Here is a 26,067-nt window from a genome sequence, read left to right as displayed (position 1 = left end):
TTAGTTGTTTAACATACAAATTAATCCTTGTGTAAGCTCTGACCAAAAAATTCCATCATGTACAATTATCATTCAGGATAAATGTAACAGATAAATGTAACAGGGCAGCTAGCAATCAAATAAAATGACAGTAATGTGTTGATATGTTATAGAATAATTTATGAACATATTTCCATCATCTCAGATGGGCCAATTGCTGTGTTTGGGGAAAGAGGAACATTCTGAAACAACAGAGGACAGAATCAACCTTGCCTGCCCTTGAATATATACTGGCTACTGAGCAGCACTGGCAGATGTCAAGGAGCAGGTTAGTTGGGCTATGAGATTTTTTTAACTCTTTTTTTTAAAAACAGAAAGGAGTTTCATACTTGAATAGCTTTCTTTCACCTACAGAATTATACTGAATTCTGATATTTGTTTAAATATAAACCATGCAGCGTTTCAAATGCTAATTAATAATTTGCACGTACGAATTTCAAAATGCTTCATGCATTGCAAAACAAGTCACATGTTGGCTTCAGGCCACTTTTCACTCTGCTGGACTCTCATGATTAAGAATAAACTAAACTCAATGGGAAGGCTGTTTTTTTCTGGGTCACCAGGGTTGATGTGATGTTCAGCAGACAATGCATTACTAATGGACAAAAACAGGGTCCAAGAATGTAAAACATTCCCTGTTCTCTCCAACAGGACAAACTTATTAACAAAAATCAGATTTACCTACACACAGACTGGATAAAATTGCCTCTGGAACAGCTTTAACATATGAACTTACATCTTGTTTGCATTCACCAGTTTAATGAAATCAATTAAAATTACAATGTGCTGTGTTCAAGTATGTAAAATTTCATTTTAAGATTTTAAACTTCAGACATTCAATGAAATTAGATTGCTCAAATTCTGTGCTGCACAATTAAGTATGTTAATGATAAAGATGTTTTGTCTGCAGAATCCCCTTTTAAGAATCCACTAAATTATTTTAAAACTGATTTCCTGATTTAATTTTTCATCAAGTATTAATTCAGAATCAAACATTCAGAAATGGACAATTAGTTAATAGTTACATATATTTTTATAAAAAACTTCACTGGAACATAAAAGATAAAGAAGAAAGGAATGTACATGGAATTGTCAAAGGAATGGGAGTTGGCAATCTTGGTATAGCAAATTGGGATTTACTCTGCTGCTTTATAATACTGGGGGGGAAGGGACAAAGAAAATATGAAAATTAAGCTTTCTAACAGATATATAATCTATCCTGCTGTGAATTTAAATTGGCAACTCGCTACACTTTGGGCTCTCCAGCTGACATGAGGAGAGATGCTGGCCACATTTGAGCAGATTGCTTCTTTATTGAGAATAGTTCTACACTAAGCTGTGTAAAATAGGTCAATCCTAATACAATTCGTTCACAGGAAAATTGCCATTCCCTTAATCATTCCGTGTACTTTCATGTCTTCTTTCTTTTTTCCTGACTCGCTAATCACTTTATGTAAGTTATTTTGTCAAAAATCTTTTTTTTAAAAATGATCTCACAGTGTGGCTCATGCTTCCAAGGCTACATATATTGTCCAGCCCTGGGTTCCCTTGAAGTGGTAGTGGGCTGCCTGCTTAAACTGCTGCAGTCCTTGTGGCAACTGTGCTCCCACAGTAGTGTCGGGTAGGGAATTCCAAGACAATGACCATATATATTACTATATTCATATATTAATAATAAAAAAAATCAAATAAATATCAATATCTAAGTCAGTTATCCAGGTCAAACCTTCCAGTGTAACAGTGTAGATAGAGAATCACAGAACGATTTCAGCAAAGGAGGCGGCCATTCAGCTGTCATATTCAAGCCGGCTTACTACAAGAATAACTCAACTAGTCACATGCTCATTCCTCGGAGTCCTGTAAATTCTTGCTTTTCGGGTGCTCATCCATTTCTCTTTTGAAAGCAACAACCAAATCTGGCTCCACCACACACTTAAGCAGTGCATTCCAGATGCTAACCATTTGCTGCATGAAAAGGTTTTTGTTCAACTCGCCATTCACCTTGTAGTCAGTATCCTCAAACTCTCCGCAAATGGGAACAGTTTCCTACTATCTACTCTTATCTAGACTACTCATGACTATGAACACCTCTATCAAATTTCCTCTCAACCTGCTTTTCTCTAAGGAGAACAGTGGAAGTTTCACCAATCTATTCTTGTAACGGGTCCCTCATCTCTGGAACAATTCTAGTAAATCTTTTCTGCACTCGCTTCACATCCTTCAGAAAATGTGGTGTCCAGAATTGGGCACGATACTTCAGGTGAGGCTGAACCAGTGTTTTAAGGTTCACCATAACTTCCTTGCTTTTGGACTCATCCCTCTATTTACAAAGGTCAGGATGTATACCTTTTTAGACAGTTTCTCAACCTGCCCCTCCTCCTTCTTACCAAAATGTATCGCTTTTTGCATTAAATTTCATTTGTCATGTGTCCATATCTTGTAGATTGCCTACAAATTTCTTCTGAGGGCAGTGTTTGATGATGTGCATCAGGGTGTGATTTGGAGCTCCGCAGTCACATGATGAGCATTCCATTATTCTCCATCTGTGGAGAAGACGGCAGCATCTACCATGGCTGGTTCAGAACTGGTGCATGGTTGGCCGCTGTTGGTGCAGGAAGTTTGATCCTTCAGGTTGTACTGCGGGGTCTTCGATAAGCAATCAATTTCTCGTAGTTCTCCCAAATCTTACACCATTAGTCAACAAGGCTCAGGGAAGATCAGCGACGGTCCAAAGCAGCTTCTAGATTTGAGACGAGGGAAGTGATGTCGTAGGGATTTTGAGTGTAGATCCAGCAAATTTCTGGATCAGGTTGATTTACTCTTTAATTTCTCCCCAAGGTTCTGAGGCGCTGCCTGTATTACAGGATGTGATCAAGAACAATTTCTAAATAGGAGGAATTTTGGTCTGGTTTACCTCAGCTCCACAAAAAGAGACATTCAAGAGGTAGGTTTGCTTGATGGGTTTTGAGGTGGAAAGTCAAAGTGATGATCTTTTGTAGGTTTGGCCCAAGTCGCCATTGTTGAAATAAGAATTCATCCTCTGCAAACCACTGGTCAGAGCCTCTGCAAGCCACTGGTTAGAGCCTCCTCAGTGGCAGCCAGATTAGTGATGTGTGTCCCCAAAGCAGTGTCATCAGCACAAATGAACTTGCCGGACTCTGTTTCAGATGATCACTAGTGTAAATGTTAACAAGGATACCAGGACAGGTGTCCTTGTTCTTCTGAATGCCAGTGCACACATGGAAGCATTAGTTGCTAAGAACAGATTTGAGAAGGGATCATTGTTCTGCAAGATAAGGTGATTGAGAGCTCGAAATACAGTCCAGGCTGTTGTCAGGTCACATGTGACACAGCATTCTTAATGAAGCAATGATTGGGCATAGTTCCATTCCAGCTGGTCATTCCTTGGCACTTACATCGTGCAAACAATGCTTCCCATTTGTCAGCGCATGTCATGATATTGCCCCAGATTTTTTTTTTTTACAGGCTAGCATAGGCTGCTACATTATTGGAGGAGTTGTGAACATATTTGAATATTATCATAAAGTCAGTATTGGGCGCCTCACTGACGATTCTACTGAGGCAACACAGGAACATAGGAACAGGAGTAGACCGCTCAGCCCTGGAACCTGTCCCACCGTTCTATTAGATCATGGCTGATATAGATCTCAACTCTTATTTTCTTTTTTTTTCTCCATATCCCTTATCTAACAAAACCTATCCACCATCACTGATGAAGCAATTGTAGATGATTAGGCTTAAGACGTTACTTCACCAATGGTTATACAATAATTAGGAGCTGGACTAGGCCATTTGGACCTTCAAGCATGTTCCATCATTCAACAAGATCATGGTTGATCTACTATTTCAACTCCACCTGCCCACACAATCCCCATATCCCTTAATACCCAAAAATCTATCAGCCTCCGTCTTGAATATACTCAGTGACTGAACATCCACAGCTCGCTGGGGTAGAGAATTCCAAAGATTCACATCCCTTTCAGTGAAGAAATGAGATACAAGAAAGTAAAAAAATAACTTGCAGTTGTTTAGCATCTTTCATGTCCCCAGAATGTCTAAAAAGCACTTTACAACCATGAATTGCTTTTACACACACACACAAACCCCCCCCCCCCCCCCAAAAAAAATCCACAATGAAACAGTTACAGTTTACAGACTCATCAGGTAGAGATGTTTATGCACTAGCCAAGGAGACCTCTCTGGAACAAGGCTGCATCCCAGCATTTGGTGCCTGAACAGTTTTGGAATTATTCCACAAACTCCTTTACTTCCATCCTACCTGCCTTTTTGCTAAAAACTTGGTAGACTGTGAGGGCAATAATCTTGTAACCAGTCCAAAACAGTTCACTGAGTTAGCTGAGGAACATAAAGGGACTCTCAAAGTGTGGTTTTTATATCGACATTTCAGATTTCAGGGATGAATAAGAGAAATAAATTAAACCATCCAGTAACAAGTACTGTAAATGTTATGTCTGACTCTGTGGCCCAGAGGGGAGAGGTGATCACAGAGAGTGCACTGTAGTAAAATCACTAATACCCAACACCTGTGACTTCCTGTGTACTGTTCATGTGAGTGCTGCTCCTCAATGGAACATAGATTTGGGCCTATTAAGTAGTTACCTGCAATTGCCTCATTTGATTTACCTCACCTTTCAACTTCATATTCATTATTCAGGTATACACTACTAACACCTAACTGCACACTCTGTAACAGAATGTTGAAAGTAAAATACTGCGGATGCTGGAAATCTGAAACAAAAACAGAAAATGCTGGTAAAGCTCAGCATGTCTAACAGTATCTGTGGATAGAAAAACAGAGTTAATGTTTCAAGTCTGCTCTGAAGAAGAATCATACAGACTTGAAATGTTAACTCTGTCTTTCTCTCCACAAATGCTGTTAGACCTGCTGGGCTTTTCCAGCATTTTCTGTTTCTGTAACAGAATGTCCTGTTAGATATAATGGTAGCTAATGGTATCTTCTCCTCAACCCCCTCCTATGGCACCACCTCATGCCCACGCAAAAGATGTAACACCTGCCCCTTCACTTCCTCTCTCCTCAATGTCCAAGGGCCCAAACGCTCCTTTCAAGTGAAGCAGCATTTCACTTGCATTTCCCCCAACTTAGTCTACTGCATTCGTTGCTCCCAATGTGGTCTCCTCTACATTGGAGAGACCAAACGTAAACTGGGCGACCGCTTTGCAGAACACCTGCGGTCTGTCCATAAGAATGACCCAAACCTCCCTGTCGCTTACCATTTTAACACTCCACCTTGCTCTCTTGCCCACATGTCTGTCTTTGGCTTGCTGCATTGTTCCAGTGAAGCCCAACGCAAACTGGAGGAACAACACCTCATCTTCCGACTAGGCACTTTACAGCCTTCCGGACTGAATATTGAATTCAACAACTTTAGGTCTTGAGCTCCCTCCTCCATCCCCACCCCCTTTCTGTTTCTTCCCCCTTCCTTTTGTTTTTTCCAATAAATTATATAGATTTTTCTTTTCCCACCTATTTCCATTATTTTTAAATATTTTTAAATCTTTTATGCTCCCCCCACCCCCACTAGAGCTATACCTTGAGTGCCCTACCATCCATTCTTAATTAGCACATTCGTTTAGATAATATCACCAACTTCAACACCTATGTTTTCTTTTGTTCTGTTGTCTGTGACATCTTTTGATGATCGGCTTCTATCACTGCTTGTTTGTCCCCACAACCACACCACCCCCCTCCACTTCTCTCCCCCGACCCAAACCCCACCCCCCCCCCCCACACACACATAACTTAAACCAGCTTATATTTCATCCCTTCCTTGGATTCACCTAGTTTTGTTGAAGGGTCATGAGGACTTGAAACGTCAACTCTTTTCTTCTCCACCGATGCTGCCAGACCTGCTGAGTTTTTCCAGGTAATTCTGTTTTTGTTTTGGATTTCCAGCATCTGCAGTTTTTTTGTTTTTATATAGATACAATGGTAATCCTGCTTTCCAAACCTGAGGGTTCTATATCCAACCACTTTCCATCAAGGCTGACACTTCAGTATGGTAACTAATAGGGTGTTGTATTGTCATTGTGCTGTCTTTTTGATAAGATGTTAACCCAAGGTCATGTCTGCCAGCTTAAGTTGACATAAGGAGTCCCAAAAACAGTCATAGCGGATGAAGAGTTTTCCTAGCGCATGGACCACATTCATCCTTCAACCAATAACGCTGAAACATCAAGTGGGCGTTTAATGCATTTGATATTTAGGGGAATGAAAAGCTCTATGTAAATCAAAGTTTCTTATTTAGTGCTTTCACATTTTACTCACCTACACAAAGAATGTTAAAGCAAAATCCTTGTGTTGTTGATTTGTTGACTAGCTGATCTGGAAGGCTGTCAAATCCAACATGGCCAGCAAGATTCAAATTTCTTAAGTCTTCACTCTGTGACTGTAAAAGGAAGAGAGAACAGTCACAAAAGTAGTTTCCATAAAAAGCCAATGCTAATTACCCAATTATATAAGCCCTTAGTGCTGCTTCTCATACTATAGACACCACTCACTTGTGCTTCACCTCCGGAAGTGATGTGAAGATGTACCTAGCAAACCTTTCAGCAAGTGAGATCTTGAGCCATAATCTAAAACGGTGCAGTTTAATGTGGGCATCCAGCAAATGTACTGATTTACAAACAGATAATGTATTTTTCCTGATCCAAAATTTAATTAACATATGGGTACTAAGATTGTGCTTCAATACATACATTAACCTCTATCCTTTTCTACAAAATCAATTGGCAAATTTAACATGCAATAGAGAGTCAGAAGGTTCTATTTCAAAATGTATTAAAAATCTCTATGTCATATTCTAACTATGGAATGAAAAATTGCAAAGCTCTCAACACATACCTACAATACCATTGTGCATGTCCATGGTGTTGTAAATGGCCAATTGCCAGCTCAGATATAGACACCCGAGTGGGCCATTCAACCCCTGGAGTCTGTTGTGCCATTCAATTAGATCATGGCTGATTGGTACCTCTTCTCCATCTTTCCTCTATATCCAGTAATAATCAAAAAAACATTTGCAGTCTTAAAAGCTCCAATTTTTCCACTGCCACAGACTTTTGGGAGAAAGAATACCAGATCTCACCTACATGTCCTTGCAACATTAGTTACATCAACTTGTGCATCTCTAAGATAATTTTTTTGGTGAATCCTTCTGAACTTGAACATACTAGCCACTGGATATCTCTACTGTAGATGCTCCTTCCTGCAGCATCCGCCCACAAGCTAAATAACGTGCTGCCTTCTTTTAGAAAAGTAAGCAAGACATACCGACCAAGTTAAAATCCTTTCTCTCCCCCCCACCATCACCACAGCTCTCATTCACAAATGCTGCGCATGGAATTCACTCCTTCAAGCACAACTTTAGTGCCCACTTCATGAGTTGGCACCCCTCACAATGAAGTTCAGGGCCCAAACCCCTGGTCTACCTCAGCCTCTAACCTCACTTGGCCTGAATACTGCCCTTGATCTCATCTCCTGGTGTGCAGTGCCACAAGGGATGGAGTTTGGAAATACTGAACTCATAGCATCCTTTGAAGGACAATCAACTCCCAACAATGGATGTGATCCCTACAAGCTTCATATGTAATCAATTCAATTTCCATTTTTTATTGTGCAACACCCCTATTTACCATAATTTATAATACAATCATAAAACAGTATTACTACATGCTAACACTTCCATTGTGAATTACTTGTATACCAAATACAATTACTTTATCAAGGCTATCTACAATAACAAAATGATCTAGGGTTGCAATGCTTGATCACTATCCTGCAACACCTGCTGATAACCGTGTTACATGTGGGTTAGGGGAGGGCGGGATCCATCCCAGCTGTTAGAGAAGCTCGAAGTTCCCAGAAGATTGAAATAATTACACTTTTAGATTCAAATGCTAGATTTTTTTTTGAATTCATTCCTCAGATCACACTCTGCGCTGCAAATCGATATGCTGTTAGTTCCTTACACAGATTGTAGTAATGAGTGTTGTGGCACTCTGGATTGCCCATTTAGACATGGTACCAGAGGCAAGCCTACAGGAGGAGAAAGGGTTTTGGAGGTTGGGATTTGAAAAAAATCTGCTGTATACTGCTTTCAGTTGTAGAATGATTAAATACTATAAAAACATTTCTCCAAATTGCTCATTTCATATTTAATCTACAGAAAATCTTGATTCAAAATTAACATTTCTTGGTAAACTGGTTGCTATTTGTATGACACAGATGTACTTCATTTTGCTTAAAATTTATAGCCACAATTTATAGGGTAAAATTGCTAAGCTTGGCTTATATGTTCATCATTCAGCAGTCTTTACTCAGAGCAACTGCTCTTTTCGTCTTCAATCAAGTAAAATATTCATAAATTTGACTCGTGATATGTTGTGATATGATTAATCTCATCCCTTTAGGAGAATTAACTAAACTATGTATTGACAGGGTCACTTACTCTGAAATTTTATTTATTCAACTACAGGACATGGACATTGCTGGCTAGGCCAGCATTTATTACCCATCCCTAATTGCCCTTGAGAAGGTGGTGGGGAGCTGCCTTCTTGAACCGTTGAAGTCTGTGTGGTGTAGGTACACTCACAGTGCTGTTAGGGAGGGAGTTCCAGGATTTTGACCCGGTGACAGTGAAGGAACAGTGATATATTTCCAAGTCAGGATGGCAAGTGGTTTGGAGGGGAACTTCCAGATGGTGGTGTTCCCACATATTTGTTGCCTTTGTCCTTCTGGATGATTGTGGTCATGGGTTTGGACGGTGCTGGCTAAGAGATCTTGGTGAGTTTCTGCAGTTCATCTTGTAGATGGTACACACTATTGCTACTGTGCGTTGGGTGGTGGACAGTGTGAATGTTTGTGGAAGGGGTGCCAATCAAGCGGACTGTTTTGTCCTGGATGGTGTCAAGCTTCTTGAGTGTTGTTGCATTTATCCCCAGACAAGTGGAGAGTATTCCATCACATTCCTGACTTGTGCCTTGTAGATGGTGGACATGATTTGGGGGGTCAGGAGGTGAGTTAATTGCTGCAGGATTCCTAGCCTCTAACCTGCTCTTGTAGCCACAGTATTTATATGGCTAGTCCTGTTCAATTTCTGGTCATTGGTAATCCCCAGGATGTTGATAGCGGGGCATTCAGCAATGGTCATGCCATTGAATGCCAAGGGGCAATGGTTAGATTCTCCCTTGTTGGAGATGATCATTGCCTGGCACTTGTAAATGTTACTTGCCACTTGTCAGCTCAAGACTGGATATTGTCCAATCTTGCTGCATTTGGTTATTGCCCTTTGTAAAGCCTCCCAATTGCTCTCAAGACAACATACATCTGACTACAAATGTTTGAGAGAAAGAAATAAAATGTTGCAAATACACAGATTTGTCAGTACATGAAACAAAAAGAAAGATAGACCAACAATTCAGGTGGGGCCCTTCTACCTCAGAACAAATGTCCTTGATGTGTTTATTGGAACAGAATACAAATGTTTATGCAAGGAATAAACCGCTTCCAGTGATGGAGCTCACAGAGGGGCATTCAACTTTGTCGTATGCAGACATGCTGGGAGAAAGGGTTCCACAGAGTTCCGTCGGTTCCTCAGGGGCAGACAACACACGGGCCACTATCCATGCGGTGTTCCTCATTGATATTATTGCCGAACATGGAGCTATCTGCCCTCAAGGAATTAATGTAGTCTGCATAGCACTGCTCACCCAAATGAATTCTCCCTCTTATGTTGGGGAAGGAGTGGTGAGATAAAGAAAATGGAGGAATCATACAATCATATAGCTCAGAATGAGGCCAGTCAGCTCATCTGTGTCAGCTTTTTCAAAGTGCAATCCAGTTAATCCCAATCCATCAATCATTCCCCATATTCCTGTAATTGTTTTTCTTCCTTCAAGTATTTATCCACTTCCCTTTTCAAGGCTACTATTGAATCTGTATCCTTTGGTCTATCAGGCAGTAAATAATTTTTGAGTCGACTTGACAGGCTGGATGCCAAAAGGATGATTCTCCTTATAGGACAGACTAGAACTAAGGGGGAATAAAAACAAAAAGTGCTGGAAAAGCTCAGCAGGTCTGGTAGCATCTGTGGAGACAGAAACAGAGTTAACATTTCGAGTCTGTATGACTCCTCTACTTCCTGACAGCCTGACTCGAGCCAGAGAAATGCTTGGTTTGTAGCTAGATGTGCAAAAATCCATACTTGGAGAGGGTAGTACCAAATGCCCAAGACTTGCAGAGTACAAGCAGAAACACTCCAATGAGCCTCAGCTTCTCTGGGGAAGGAAGGGAGGGTGGAGGAAGAGGATGAAGTTAGGGTTCCCACACTTGGGTCACTGGATAGTGATTATGCAAAAAATAAAAACTACTTGTGGACAACAGAAAGATTGACTCTGTGCGAGGGGCGAGGGGTGAGGGGATAACCAGCTTTCCATGGAACCACCCTCAACTGAAGTAAATGACAGGTCCAAGAAATTAGGGGTAAAAAAAAAAGTTAAAAGCTGGACCCATTCAGTTCTTAGATAGCTGGCTAACTCGGCCATTTTTTTTTGGACAGAACTCGTTCTTCCGCGTAAAGTTAGTCAGTAAATCGGTTTTTGGCACTAATCAACATGAACCATCAAAACTTACCGAACATATTTATTGGGCAAGGTAAAGGCAAAATACTGGGGATGCTGGAAATCTGAAACAAAAACAAAAAATGCTGGAAAGAGTAGAAAGTAGGATGTGATAATGGCTGGACCAGGGTAAGGACTCTGGAAAGTGACAGATGGCCCTAGTCGGGGTGGGGTGGGGGGAGGGGACGGTGGTGGGGAAAAAGATTGAAAAGGCTAAAAGCTGGGGATAAAACAATGAATAAAAATTGAAATAAAATTTAAAAATAATAATGAAATTAAGTGGAGAAAAAAAAATGAATATAGAAAAAGGGAGGGGATCAAAAAGGAGTGGGAATAGAGGAGACCGTTCATAGTCTGAAGTTGTTGAACTCCATGTTAAATCCGGAAGGCTGTAAAGTGCCTAATCAGGAGATGAGGTGCTGTTTCTCCAGTTTGCATTGAGCTTCATTGGAACGTTGCAGCAGGCCAAGGACGGACATGTGGGCATGAGAGCAGTATGGGGTGTTGAAATGGCAAGCGACAGGAAGGTCTGGGTCATGCTTGTGGACAGGCCGAAGGTGTTCCACAAAGCGGTCACCCAGTCTGCGTTTGGTCTCTCCAATGTAGAGGAGACCGCATTGGGAGCGGCAAATGGAGTGACCAAATTGAGGGAAGTGCAAGTGAAGTGCTGCTTCACTTGAAAGGTGTATTTGGGCCCTTGGATGGTGAGGAGGGGGGAAGTAAAGGGGCAGGTGTTGCACCTTCTGCGATTGCATGGGAAGATGCTGTGGAAGGGGATTGAAGTGCTGGGGCTGATGGAGGAGTGGACCAAGGTGTACCAGAGAGAACGGTCCTTATGGAATGCTGACCGGGGTTGGGGGTGCGTGGGGGGTGAAGGGAAGATTTGTTTGGAGGTGGCGTCATGCTGAAATTGGTGGAAATGGCAGAGGATGATCCTTTGAATGCCAAGGCTGGTGGGATGAAAAGCGAGGACAAGGGGGACCCTATCATGGTTCTGTGAGGGAGAGGAAGGTGTGAGGGTAGAGACGTGGGAGATGGGCCGGACATGGTTGAGAGCCCTGTCAACAACCGTGGGTGGGAAATCTCGGTTAAGGAAGAAGGAAGACATGTCAAATATTTATTGGGCAGCTGCCTCTATTAGGTATCAAGTCACCACCAATGAAATATTTACAATTCAGCGACTGCCATCACACTACAAAGCCACTCAGCATAAAATTCAAATAGAAATCGAAAAATTCTTGCTGTAAAGAGAAAAGGTTCAAACTTTCACATTCCATTGTTATTAGTGGGCACATCCTTTAACTCTGTGATGCGTCATTTCAAATTTAAACTTTATAAGCCAAAAACAAAAAGCTTACCAATTGTTCAGTAAATGTATCTGGTAAATAGCTAAGTCACACAGGCTAAGATGGACCTTGATTATTCCCTACTACCTCCTGAGTAAGTTATTCTAACTTGTGTGATGGTGGGGGCACTACAATGGGCCTCAATTACCATGAGGGGAGAGAAGGAATCAGAGTCAATACTTCTGACTGTAATCCAGCATCCCTGTGGGATTGGGGGTGGTGATCCAATTATTGAACTGGGAAAGCAAGCAGAGGTCACAAGTTTAATTCCCACTACTGAAACAGAATGCAATGAATTTGGTAATTTTTGAGCTAACTCCATAAGAACTGACCATGAAAGCTGCCAAACTGTCATGCAAACCCAACTGAATCACTAATATCCTTCAGTGAAAGTATCTTTTAACCAGTTTGACCAATATGACATGCCAAACCATTAACTAGAGATGGGCAATAAATAGTGCCACCCACATTCCAAGAACAAATAGCATTTTTTTTTTTAAATGGCCAATGCTCCAGACTGCTATCAAGAAGCCCTGGTGGGAAGAGAGGGGTACAAATATGGTCAATGCTCCTGACTGCTAACTAGCTAAAAGTGCAACTGTTTGGACATCAGATTGAGGTCAAGACTGGAACAGAATTACCTGGAAAAACTCAGCAGGTCTGGCAGCATCGGTAGAGAAGAAAAGAGTTGACGTTTCGAGTTCTCATGACCCTTCGACAGAACTAAGTTCTGTCGAAGGGTCATGAGGACTCGAAACGTCAATTCTTTTCTTCTCTGCCGATGCTGCCAGACCTGCTGAGTTTTTCCAGGTAATTCTGTTTTTGTTTTGGATTTCCAGCATCCGCAGTTTTTTTGTTTTTATCAAGACTGGAGTTGGTTGCAATGCCCTCACTCTATTGAACAGCTTTGCTGATATTCACCATCTAGGTTTATGTGTGAAAAAGAGCTGGGGACTACCACAAGGTGTATACACCTATGAAAAGATAACTTAGCAAGGCTCTTCACCACAAGAAGATCCAAGTCCTGGCCACCTGGTCCTTATCGCTCAGGAAATAGAATTCTATTTGTGCTTTTCTTACTTGCTATGCTATTTGAACTTCATAGGCCTGGAAATTTGAAAAGGCTTGAAGTCTCACTGGTCCACAAGCTCAGTCGCAACAACTTGAAATACAAGCAAAATTAACAGGAGCGTTTATACATGGCCCCTGGGTCTCCATGATACATATCTATGTAGCATACAAATAAAAAAATTAGCCACCCTTGGCAATAGGCAGAGGCCTGGGAAGAATGTCACATCTCTTTCTTTGCAGGAGATGCATGATCTGGGAAAACCAGAAGAACAGGAAAGGAAAAATTTAGATGACATCATGCCCTTAAACTAAAATCAAAAGGATGGATGCAAGTTCAGCAGACACTTATAAAAACTAAACCAATTAACACTAGATAACTGTTTCAAATCACCACATGCCAACACAGCATTGTTTGGGATGCAAGTAAGGAACATCAGCAAAGTTAATAAAGACCAGATGTGCATACCACAGTGTCATGCAAACTTCACTTTAACGACCCTGATGTGACAAACAAGCCTGGAGGAATCCGAGCAGAGCCAAACAGAATGGTCACACATGTTGCATATTTTATGTTGCATATTTTACTGCCAAACTCTAAATCCTCAAAGGCTTCCAACAAAAAAAAAAGCAGGATTTTTCCAAGAGCCTTTCCAGTACCTCTCAAAAAACTGAATGAGACTTTTGATTTGTGCTGTAAGCAAAAAGAAACACAAACACCAAATCAAATTCAAATAAATTACCAAGTTTACATTGAGTTTATTTCCAAAATGAATGTTACAGGGAAATTCTATGACGGAATATTAATTCACCTGAAAAGCAAAAGAAAGTATTCTTTTTCAATGTGGAACTGCAATGTTTCATAAAATATTTGCATTCACAATGTACAAGGATTTGGATGGCATTAAGGAGAAATTTCTTCACTCAGAGGGTGGTGAATCTTTGGAATTCTCTGCCACAGAGGCTGTGGAGGCTCAGTTGTTGAGTATGCGCAAGACTGAGACTGATAGATTTCTACAAATTAAAAACATCAAGGGATACAGGGATTGTGCAGGAAAATGGTGGCTGAAGTTGAAGATCAGCCATGATCTCACTGAATGGCAGAGCGGGCTCAAAGGGCTGAATGGCCTCCTTTTTCTTATGTTCTTATATTACATTTTATGTTTCATTATGAAGTCAAGTACCAATTGTTATTACTGTTCAAAACAAGTTCCTTGCTTCCAGTTAAACTACATACATGCTTTCATGTGTTGCAGTTTAATCCTAGCTTCAGTTATACTACAGTTTGCAACTGAAGTGTGAAATCACTAGAGTTGAACTCTATCTACCTCACAGAGACAGTCTCATACTTAAAACACTGTGAACTCAAATTTCAGACAGTATCAGAAATTCCACTCTCTCTGCCCCAAATCACTCTTTCTTCCTCTTGAAGATACTGTCTTTCACTAAGCTCCAAAAGTGACTGAAGTTCCTGATACTTCATCCAAAAAGCATTACAAAAAGCATAGCTGGAATTTTACACATAGGTAATAGACGCACAACCCAGCTGAAAAGTTGGGAGCAAGCTCACCTCCGCTTGGCTGGGAAAGCCCACAGCGATTTAACAGCCACTGGGCCATTAATTGTCCCCATCTGGAAGCAAGTCCCATCTCAGAGAGCTGCCAGCCAATCAAATGACCAGCAGCTCTCAGATTCCAGCAGTGCAACTGGGTGGGGTGTCCGCAGTCCCCAACAAAGAGCCTTCATGGACATGGGCCTGCTCCACATTATTGTACTACATGTGATGAGCAACGCTGTAAATTCCACTTTCTAATTTATTATCCTTGTCTACTCATGGTTTTTTTTAAAAAGGGGGCAGCAAGAGAAAAAAACAAGGAAAAATTTAAAATAATGCCAGAGCTTTCTGGAAAGGCGGCACCGAGAACAACTTTCATTTGTGTTAAGAAAGCCAGTCTGGATGCTTCGTCAAAAGCCACACAGAAAACAAAGACTAAATTAGGGAAGGAGAGATTAGGGGATGTGACCAAAAGCTTGGCTGAAGAGACATATTTTGAAGTGGTTTATTTCAGAAGCTGTAAAGAGATGAAGCAGCAGAGACTTTTAGGGAGGGAACTACAAAGAGGAGGACCCAGGCAGTTAAGAATCTGCCAACAATTATGGGATAAGGGGGTGTGGGATGCACAAGGCATTGACCATTATTAGGAGGGAATCACTGGAAACTATGGAGATCAGCCATGATCTTGTTGAATGACGGAGCAAGCTCAAGAATGATCTACTCCTGTTCCTATTTCTTAGGTTCTTAAATCAATAGATTAGAAACAGGCTAATGAGCAGCAAAACAGGCAAAGGCAACTACAGACCCATATTACTCCCTCCATCCCATCAGCAGTAAACTTGAGGATATCAGTACAATAACAAATCAGAGAGAAACAGAAGTGGCACGAGGAATAACTTTATTTTATGCAGCAAGTGGTTAGGAGCTGGACTGTACTGCCTGAGATTATGGAGGAAGCAGATTCAATCGTGGCTTTCAAAGTGAACTGGATAATTATCTGAAAAGAAAAGATTTGCAAGGCTACGAGTAAGGGCTAGGAATGGGATTATCAGAGTTGCTCTTGAGAGAACCAGTGTTGTCAGGTCAGGCTGAAAGGCTCTAAACAAGTCAGGTCTGACAATTGACAGCCACTTCTCTTCAAGAAATGCCTACCTTGAAGAAGTTTTGTTCTACTCTCCGTCAGGATTTTCAAATTTCTCTCTTGCCTTGTTCACCTTCATTGCTTTCCATTTCTCTCCTGGTGTTTGACAAGGTGTTTACTAAAACCCGCTTTCACGGCCATATTTCCTTTCTCAGTGACTGTCTCCGTCTCCGACTTACCCCACGTGGATTTCAACTGAAATTCCATCCCTCATGCTTCGAATCCACCCAGGATTACAGGTATCTCCGGGACATAAAACGTTTCTCGGACTGCTGTTCCCGTCACATTCTGAAATCCACACTCAGTGCCATGCGCCGCCATATGAACACACTCGACCTCTCCCTCCAGCAGCACCGCCGCACCCTTTTTCCAAACTGCGCAAGCCCCCAGTTTCATTTTATTCTTCGTCTCATCCGATGCCTCAACTAGAAACTTTTTCTCTTTCTCTCAAGTGCTAAGGAACGCGAGCTCCAACAACTCATCGACACCAACACCCATCTAGGACCCTCCTCCCCCGCCTGTCCCTCAGTGCCCACCCCATCTTCCAATCCCAGCCCCGGCCGTGTATTCACTATACCGCCTGACCTTCCCCTCGCCGATGCTGAGCGTTCAGTGCTCAGCAAAGGACTTAGTTTCATACCCTTATGCCCTCATCTCAATGAATTTCAGGCTCGGCATGATGCTGAACTCTTCTTCCGCCGCCTTCGTCTCCGTGCTCACTTCTTTGGGCAGGAGTCCTCTCCCCGTTCAACGGATCCTTTTACCCACCTCCAATATTTTCCCTCCCTCGGGATTCTTACCTTCTCTTGATCTTTTCATTGAGAACTGCTGGCGTGACATTAGTCGTCTCAATTTCTCTGCTCCTCTCATCCATTCTAATCTGTCTCTCTCTGAACTTACTGGACTCCATTCTCTCAGGTCCAACCCTAACATTGTCATCAAACCCGCTGACAAGGGCGGTGCTGTTGTTATTTGGCGCACTGACCTTTACCTCTCGGAGGCTGGGCGTCAACTCGCAGACACTTCCTCCTACCTCTCCCTGGACCATGACCCCACCACTGAACATCAAGCCATTGTTTCCAGGACTGTCACTAACCTCATCTCCTCTGGAGATCTTTCTCCCACAGCTTCCAACCTGATAGTCGCCCAACCTCGCACAGCCCGCTTCTACCTCCTACCCAAAATCCACAAACAGGACTGTCCCGGCAGACCGATCGTGTCAGCCTGTTTCTGCCCCATGGAACTCATTTCTCGTTATCTTGACTCCCTTCTCTCTCCCCTTGTCCAGTCCCTTCCCACCTACATCCGTGATTCCTCTGACACCTTACGTCACATCAACAATTTCCTGTTCCCTGGCCCCAACCGCTTCCTCTTCACCATGGACGTCCAATCCCTCTACACCTCCATCCCCCACCGGGATGGTCTGAGGGCTCTCAGCTTCTTCCTCGAACAAAGGCCCGAACAATCCCCATCCACCACTACTCTCCTCCGTCTGGCTGAACTTGTTCTCACACTGAACAATTTCTCCTTCAACTCCTCTCACTTCCTCCAAATAAAAGATGTGGCATTGCGTACCCGCATGGGCCCCAGCTATGCCTGTCTCTTTATGGGGTATGTGGAACATTCCTTGTTCCAGTCCTACTCCGGACCCCTCCCACAACTCTTTCTCCAGTACATTGATGATTACTTCGGTGCTGCTTCATGCTCTCGTTGGGACCTGGAAAAATTAATTAATTTTGCTTCCAATCTCCACCCCTCCATCATTTTCACATGGTCCATCTCTGACACTTCCCTTCCCTTCCTTGACCTCTCTGTCTCAATTTCTGGTGATAGACTGTCCACCAATATCCATTCCAAGCCTACCGACTCCCACAACTACCTCAACTATAGCTCCTCACAACCCGCTTCCTGTAAGGACTCCATCCCATTCTCTCAGTTCCTTCGCCTCCGTCGCATCTGTTCTGATGATGCTACCTTCAAAAACAGTTCCTCTAACATGTCCTCCTTCTTCCTTAACTGATGTTTTCCACCCACGGTCGTTGACAGGGCCCTCAACCGTGTCTGGCCCATCTCCCGCGCATCCGCCCTCATGCCTTCTCCTCCCTCTCAGAAACATGATAGGGTCCCCCTTGTCCTTACTTATCACCCCACAAGCCTCCGCATTCAAAGGATCATCCTCCGCCATTTCCACCAACTCTAGCATGATGCCACCACCAAACACATCTTCCCTTCACCCCCCCCATGGCGGCATTCCGTAGGGATCATTCCTTCCGTGACACCCTGGTCCACTCCTCCATCACCCCCTACTCCTCAACCCCCACTACGGCACCTCCCCATGCCCACGCAAAAGATGCAACACCTGCCCCTTCACTTCCTCTCTCCTCACCATCCAAGGGCCCAAACACTCCTTTCAAGTGAAGCAGCATTTCACTTGCATTTTCCCCAACTTAGTCTACTGTATTCGTTGCTCCCAATGCGGTCTCCTCTACAATGGAGAGACCAAACGCAGACTGGGCGACCGCTTTGCAGAACACCTTCGGTCTGTCCGCAAAAATGACCCAGACCTTGCCATTTTAACACTCCACCCTGCTCGCTTGCCCACATGTCTATCCTTGGCTTGCTGCATTGTTTCAGTGAAGCTCAACGCAAACTGGAGGAACAGCACCTCATCTTCCGACTAGGCACTATACAGCCTTCCAGACTGAATACTGAGTTCAACAACTTTAGATCTGGAACTCCCTCCTCCATCCCCACCCCCTTTCCGTTTCTTCCCCCTCCCTTTTGTTTTTTCCAATAAGTTATATAGATTTTTCTTTTCCCACCTATTTCCATTATTTTTAAATCTATACCTTTTATGCCCTTTTAGTCTTATTTCACCCCACCCCCACTAGAGCTATCTGTACCTTGCGTGTCCTGCTATCCATTCTTAACTAGCACATTCTTTTAGATAATATCACCACCTTCAACACCTCTTTGTTCTTTTGTCTGTGACATCTTTTGGTTATCTGCTCCTATCACTGCTTGCTTGTCCCTACAACCACCCCCCTCCCCCCCACTTCTCCCCTAACCCACCATCTTAAACCAGCTTTTTTTTAACTCTCTCTTATTTTTACTTAGTTCTGTTAAAGGGTCATGAGGACTCGAAACATCAACTTTGTTCTTCTCCGCCAATGCTGCCGGACCTGCTGAGTTTTTCCAGGTATTTATGTTTTTGTTCAGGTTTGACAATGTTTGGTTCGGCCAATTGCATACCAGTTGAACTCAAGTTTGCATCCTTCAAATGGGGGGAAATAAACTTGTACATTGTACAGGGGAATGAAAAGTGAGGATATTTGTGGCCCAGACTATCCTGCCCCAAAACTTAATTATGCAAGTTGTATTCTGTCAACTCAAGAATGGCAGCTCAAGAAAAGTTTTTTTTTTAAAAGTGGGCTGGGTTAGAGAAGATAATTGAAAAAAGTTAGGGGTTTTAAATAAAACAATAATTGAACAAAAGCTGGTTCTTGAGGAAATGGTGGGGGAAATAAATTTTATAATTCCAGAAAAATTGTTGTTTTTGGACAGTTTCAATGTTCAACATAAATGTCACAAAAAATCTTGTGGAGTATAACAGTTAATTTTCCAAAAACTCAACGTTTCAAATTTTTTAAAAAAGAGCGATAGGCCTGTGGGTCTAGATGTTCTAAAAATTGCCACTGTTTGTTGTTTACAAGAATTTCAAGCTTTTAAAGGAACAAGTTCCAATTCCAGCCCTTCAATTTTAGCTGCACATTTTTACTGTGAGAAACTGGTACAATTTAAAGAGTGGAGGGAGTTAACATGGTCCTTTCCCCTAATGTTTTTACAGCTGTGCTGGAGTTTGACCTAATAATTTCACCTATAATATTTTCACTTCCCTATTCACATTCTGTCACGTCTGTCCGAGTGGACTCAAACAGCAATAAAAAACATACTGCCTCTGAATGCTGTGGGCAGAGCATTTTTTCCTAATAGCATATAGTTAATCACTGTTAATCATGAAGTTCATTTGAATATTGCTCTCGTTATTTAGGAATTTATGAAAAACATCTGCTTATAGACACTTCAGAGTTTGTACAGCAGGTTTTGTTCAAGACTCATTTCTATTGTAGTTAGAGCCGAGTGCTGCTCCCAATAATCCAAGGATCATTCACAATCTCCATCTCCCTCTACACATATGTACAATTTGATTCAGGGGTTCAAAGTTTGCAGTAGAATAAGAAAGGCAACAAACTTTGGACTTTCCTCAGTTGGCTACAAGGATCGGAATCAAGTTAGCAAATCTGAGCTGGAGCACTGGTTAAAAGAAAATTACAATTCATTATGGCAGCCTACAAGGTTGAGCAGGGTGGGGGAGAGAGAAGGGGGAATGTAAAAGGAAAAACATTTGCCAGATTTCCTCTAATTGCGATTCAGGTGAAAGTGTGCAAGTCAAGGATGCCAGCAGAATTACACTTGGCTTGCCAGTGTCTAAGCTTACATAGAGAATGAACCGTTTCACTTGCTTAAGGTCACATTTTGGTACCTAGCCAAGTAGCAATTGTACAATTATTGGTCTCGAGAACAAGAGCATTACCAGGCTATTCTACCACACTGAGCTCCAAAGCAGAGCCAGATTCACTCCCTGTCCAACATCTATACACCCGAGACCACAATCAGGCTCAAGGGACATGATAACCCACTCCTGCTCCTAATTCTTGTGTTCAAACAGTCATATGGTAGTACAAAACTTGAGCATTGCTGAAAAAAGACATGTTGTTGAGGCTTTTCATTTTGCACTCATCAGGATAATTCACAAGAATACCAAATAGTAAAGGGAACAATAATTTATACTGTATGAAAAGAGTGCTGATTGTTGGCAAATGGATTCTGATTAGTAGAGGCATTGCCATGGGGAATGCACGTTAACTGCCAAGCTTTGTTTAAATTCCAGCCAGGCAGATTGACTCTGATCGGCCAAGGCATTGCCCTGGGTTATGAACCAGGGATTTACTGTCATCTATTTCATTTGGCTGAAAAAGGCGCAATGTTCGTACATGTTCTTTCTGACTGCAAAGGACATGGCCCTGTGGGATTAATATATGTAGCTTCCCAAAAGCCACATGTCCCAAAAACTGGTGGATTGTATTAAACAGCACGTCCCTTCAGTTGTTCGCAACAAGCAAACTACTGACCGTACCTAACCAGCCCATGCTTTCAAAACTCAAAACAGTGCCCAACATTAGATGTGATTCCGCCATTGGACAACATTTGCTAAACAATCCTGAGTGTGCTAAGAATTACACTGACAACCAATTTAAGATTATCAGTCAGACACACAATACAGCCATCCACAAACATTCACTCCCTCCACCACTGACACACAGTGGCTGCAATGTGTACCACCTTCAAGATGCACTGTAGAAACTCAACAGGACCTCTTAGACAGCATCTTCTAAATCCACGACCAGCAAGGGCCAAGGGCAGCAGATAGGTGGGAACACTACCACCTGAAAGCTCCCCTCCAAGCCACTCGCCATCCTGAATTGGAAATATATCGCCATTCCTTCACTGTCACTGGGTCAAAATCCTGGAATTCCCTCCCTAACAGCGCTGTGGGTGTACCTACATCACATGGGCTGCAGCGGTTCAAGAAGGCAGCTTGCCACCACCTTCTCAAGGGCAATTAGGGATGAGCAATAAATGCTGGCTTAGCCAGCGATGCCCACATCCCACAAATTAATTAAAAAAGTCAGCACAAAATGTGCACACATCAATTACTGGAATTTCACAAACTAATATATAAAAAGGAACCCAAATGTCAGTTCCTGGACCTTCACAAACTAATATATAAAAAGGAACCCGAATGCCAGTTCTTGGACCACATAGTGATGTCACTGATCCTGTGGCATGAGTACAGAGAAGGGCAATGTGGGAAACAAAGCTGTTTTGCCTTTTGAACATGCAAATGGTAGATGGTACATACTGCTGCCAACGAGATTTAAGTAAAGACACTGGAGAAAAACTGTACTGGTCAAAATTTATTTATTAAACCCAAAATGATGCTGAAGTGACAGGCAATAGCTTTGAGGATGTTTCCCTTGGCTTTTTCTGAAGGTTTGCTCAATGTAATTTAACCCAGAGTTTTTATTGCAAATCAGCCACAGCTGTTAAACTTTGGCTTCAGTAATAGAGGAAATAGAGTTGAATTAATATAAACTTACTTGGAAGATACATTCAGTTGGTGGTAGAATCCAACATGACGAAGAATTGCAAGAATTATCTAAAACCAATTTAATGCTTTCTAATCTTCCCATTACAGAGTCCTCTGGAATGTAAGTCTTCTACACTGTTTATATATTATGTAGGTCAAAGGAAGAACTAGACAACCAGGAATTTAAGTTTAAGTTTACAAATTCCCATAGTTTATTCACATGACCAGCTGTCCCATAAGTTTCATCCAAGCCGAAAGAAAATACCGACAAGGTAAAAGACGGATCAATAGGAATATAGGCAAAGGCAGACAAAATGTTACATGTTACATGTTTCCACTAAAAAATTACGGTGCAGAAAAGAGGCCCATCATGTCTGCACTGGCCAAAAAGAGAAAAAGGAAACTGGCCGCTCATCTTAATCCCACTTTCCAGCACCTGGTCCGTAGCCTTGCAGGTTACAGCACTTCAGATGCAGATCCAGGTACCTTTTAATGAGTTGAGGGTTTCAGCCTTAACACCCTACTTGAGCAGTGAATTCCAGACGCTCTCCACCCTCTGGGTAAAAAAGTTTTTCCTGGTGTCCCCTCTAATCCTTCTACCAATCATCTTAAATCTATGCCCTCTGGTATTTGACCCTTCAACCAGTGGAAACAAGTCTTTCATGTGTACACATGCAAATGGCCATCAGCGATCAGTACAGATTTAGCCAGCCAGAAATAAATAGATATCACAACTCACGCCTATATAGTGCTGTTAAAATAATAAAACATCCAGAGAGATCTGCACACTAATACACAAATGCCAAACACCTATCAGCAGGCATATGTGCCTGCCATCCATAGTTATTGTACTTGGGCTCCAAAAATATATTTTCTCCTTGTGTTTAGTATGAATTCTTACCCAGTACAAACACCCTAGACATTCTACTGGACATGTTGTGGACTAGTTCTAACCGTACTTAGATCTATTAACGTCCAACCTGTGGCTGGCTCACATGTACCCTTTTGCCCCTGGCAATTGGCATTTGAAGCTCAGGCAACACTGTTCTATTTGCATTTTAATTTCTTATTCACTGGTTTCTCTTGTTTGACTTTGATTGCTTGGAAAGGGCTATGATTTCCACATCAAAGGAGCAATTATTAAATAAAATGGGACAGAGCCAAATAGGCAGATATACATACAGATGAGCAAATGTTTGGTCAGAAAGACATGTTTTAAGGAGCGTCCTAAAGGAGGTAGAGAGGCAGAGATTTAAGGAGAAATGTTCGGAACATTGGGCCTAGACAGCTGAAAGAATGCGTGATTAAAGTTGGGAATGCCCAAGAATTAGAGGACCACAGATATCTTGGAAGGTTGTGCAGCTGGAGGAGGTTACAAAGATAAGAGAAGAAGCCATAAACAGATTTGAAAACAAGGATGACAATTTTTTTTAAAAACAAGGTCTCGCCAATTGTAATTATTTACCAAAACGTGAATACTTGGACATCAATCATGCTTTGCAGAGCTTTTCAGACTTTTATCCAATTAGACCTCAAGAGCTGAATTTAAATTAACAAATTTATGAAAGAGGATCACTTTACCTTAATAGGCTATGATTGCAGACTGGACATCCAGTTGGGGACCACATACACTGCCAATGAGGTGCTCATCTGACTGAAGGCTGTGTGTGTGGGAACTCCTGGCAGAGGGAGTCTCTGCCCCACGCCCCACCTCTCCTACACCACTGGCCTTGTAAGAGGCAAAGACCCTCTGCCCACCTAATACAGGGTCCCTGTGAAATTATGAGCATAATCATGAGACTGGTCACATCTGGATTCCAACAAATATCCGGCCATCTCTCACTAGAGAGATCACAGCATAGCATCAGAGGGGTGATTGGTTTTTCAGTCCCTTTCTCCACACCCACCTCCAAACATGATTTTACACAGAGATAAAAACAAAAAAACTGTGGATGCTGGAAATACAAAACAAAAACAGAATTACTTGGAAAAACTCAGAGGTCTGGCAGCATCGGCGGAGAAGAAAAGAGTTGACGTTTCGAGTCCTCATGACCCTTCAACAGAACTCTCCAACTCAACTCTTTTCTTCTCTGCTGATGCTGCCAGACCTGCTGAGTTTTTCCAGGTAATTATGATTTTACACAGTTTAGTCAGGAACTTCACAATCCAGGAAGTTTCCATGTTCAATTCATGGCGTTAGCTAATTTTACCATGGGGTAAAATGTTGGTAGAATCACCAACATTCCCCCTTATGCTAGTGAGGAGGAAAGGGGACAAAATAAACACAGCAAACAGAAGGCTGAAGAAACAACTGACACAGAAATAATATTACACTACAACAGATCAAAGTGACCAAAGTGGAGCTGTGGCAATAGCTTTTAACAATGTAGTCATCAGAAGCAATCAACCTTTCTACCACAGTTCAAGTATCATCTTGAGAGAGACGAAGTTCGAGAGAGAGAGGTGCTATCCTCAAATAAAAAACAGGTTACATCGATTAGATTTCAGATACTTAGAACCAAATTTTTTAAGGACAGTAATCTTTATATTGCAAGAGATTGCCAATAGCAAACAGGGCATTAATGGCAGCATAGAGTCAACAGAGTTGACACTATTTGCGGCAACCACTACAGAAGGGTTTATCTTTATTGTGGTTGCTGTCTATTTTCTTCCTTAGCCAGTTCATATTGTGCACATTTATTGCACCAACATTCAATGGAAAGATTACAGCCCAGTCCAAATAAGTTTGGGCTGATTAGTGGCAAGCAACATTTGCGCCACACAAAAATGTTAACCACTTCTCTTTTACGTTCAACTGCATTGCTATCAGTGAATCCCATATAAAAACTGTGGCTGCAAAAGCAGGTCAGAGGCTGGGGAATTTGGGAAGAGTAAGTCACCACCTCACGACTCCCCAAAGCCTGTCCACCAACTACAAGGCACAAGTCAGCAGTGTGATGGAATACTCTCCATCTGCCTGGATGAGTGCAGCTCCAACAACACTCAGCTCCCTATAGTAAGGTTTATTATTATTGTAATGAGATCAAAAAATGCTTAAAAAACTTAGCAGGTTTGTTAGCAGCTGTGGAGAAAGAAACACAGTTAATGTTTCGAGTCCAATATGACTCTTCCTCAGACTCCATTTTACATGTCAGAAATATGATTGAATACTCCCTACTTCTCTGGAAGAGTACAACTTCAATAACACTTGAGAAGCTCAACACATCTCTAGGACAAACACAATCACGTAAATCACTCTGTGATGTATGTTTTCTGTTCCATCAAATATGCATTTTGTTTTAAAACAATACTCTACACATAATACCAAACAAGCACATTCCATTCATTGGTGTGAATGCATCATCTTATGCTCAGCTCTGCTTACACAGGGCCTAAATTTTGAATTAACTAGAAAATCAGTGGAATTCAAGTATTTGAAGAACTCTTTATTCACAATTTATGATTTTTGTTTTAGCAAAATTATAACAAAGGACTCCAATTATAATGTCCCTTTTAAAAAAAAAACTGTTGGGAATTCTTATGTCTACTTCTCACTCAGTCCAATCCTTGGTAGTCTCCCTATAACTGTCACAGCAAGACATGCGAGAAAGTGGCAAGGGAGAGGGGTTTAAAATGTTGACTAACTTGATATTTAAAAGCTAAAGTTGATCAGAGGAGACAACACTTGCCCCACTCATATGCATTAAATGAGCATAACTCAGAGTCTGCTATTTTGAATAGCAAAGTAAAGATAATGTATAATGGTGTGGGGGGTGAAATAATTAGACATTTGTACCTCTTACACACCCATTGAAGTTAAAAGAATTAGGACAGAAATTTTGCTACATGTATGCTGTTGGAACTGTTATTGTGAGCATCTTAATAGTTCTTAAGAGCTGCTGATGCTGTGGTATTCGCCCCATTTATGTTGTGGAGGTTTCAGGCCATCATAGAAATACTGAAAATTCCAAGTGTGCGAACTCCACTATTGCTGTAAAGATACGATTGCTACTTTTAATTTTGTGGT

General features: G+C 41.9%; 1 protein-coding gene across 5 annotated transcripts in view; it reads right to left on the bottom strand.

Moving 5' to 3' along the window:
• Positions 1-26,067, bottom strand: part of LOC121276384 (septin-11) — a 100,801-nt gene that overhangs the window by 51,164 nt on the left and 23,570 nt on the right. For 4 of the 5 annotated variants that reach the window (XR_005942649.1, XM_041184726.1, XM_041184737.1 and 1 more), the window contains exon 2: positions 6,368-6,488. The exons of the other annotated variant lie outside the window; for it this stretch is intronic. Coding sequence is in view for 2 of the 4 variants with exons in the window: in XM_041184726.1 (XP_041040660.1) it covers positions 6,368-6,488 (121 nt within the window). In the remaining 2 variants the exon portion in view is untranslated. The remainder of the gene's footprint in view (positions 1-6,367; positions 6,489-26,067) is intronic. 5 annotated transcript variants of the gene reach the window in all.

The sequence above is a fragment of the Carcharodon carcharias genome, chromosome 1, assembly GCF_017639515.1.
Source record: "Carcharodon carcharias isolate sCarCar2 chromosome 1, sCarCar2.pri, whole genome shotgun sequence".
NCBI lineage: Eukaryota > Metazoa > Chordata > Chondrichthyes > Lamniformes > Lamnidae > Carcharodon > Carcharodon carcharias.
Note: the sequence above shows the minus strand (reverse complement) of the source record. Positions and strands in the feature narration are given on the sequence as shown.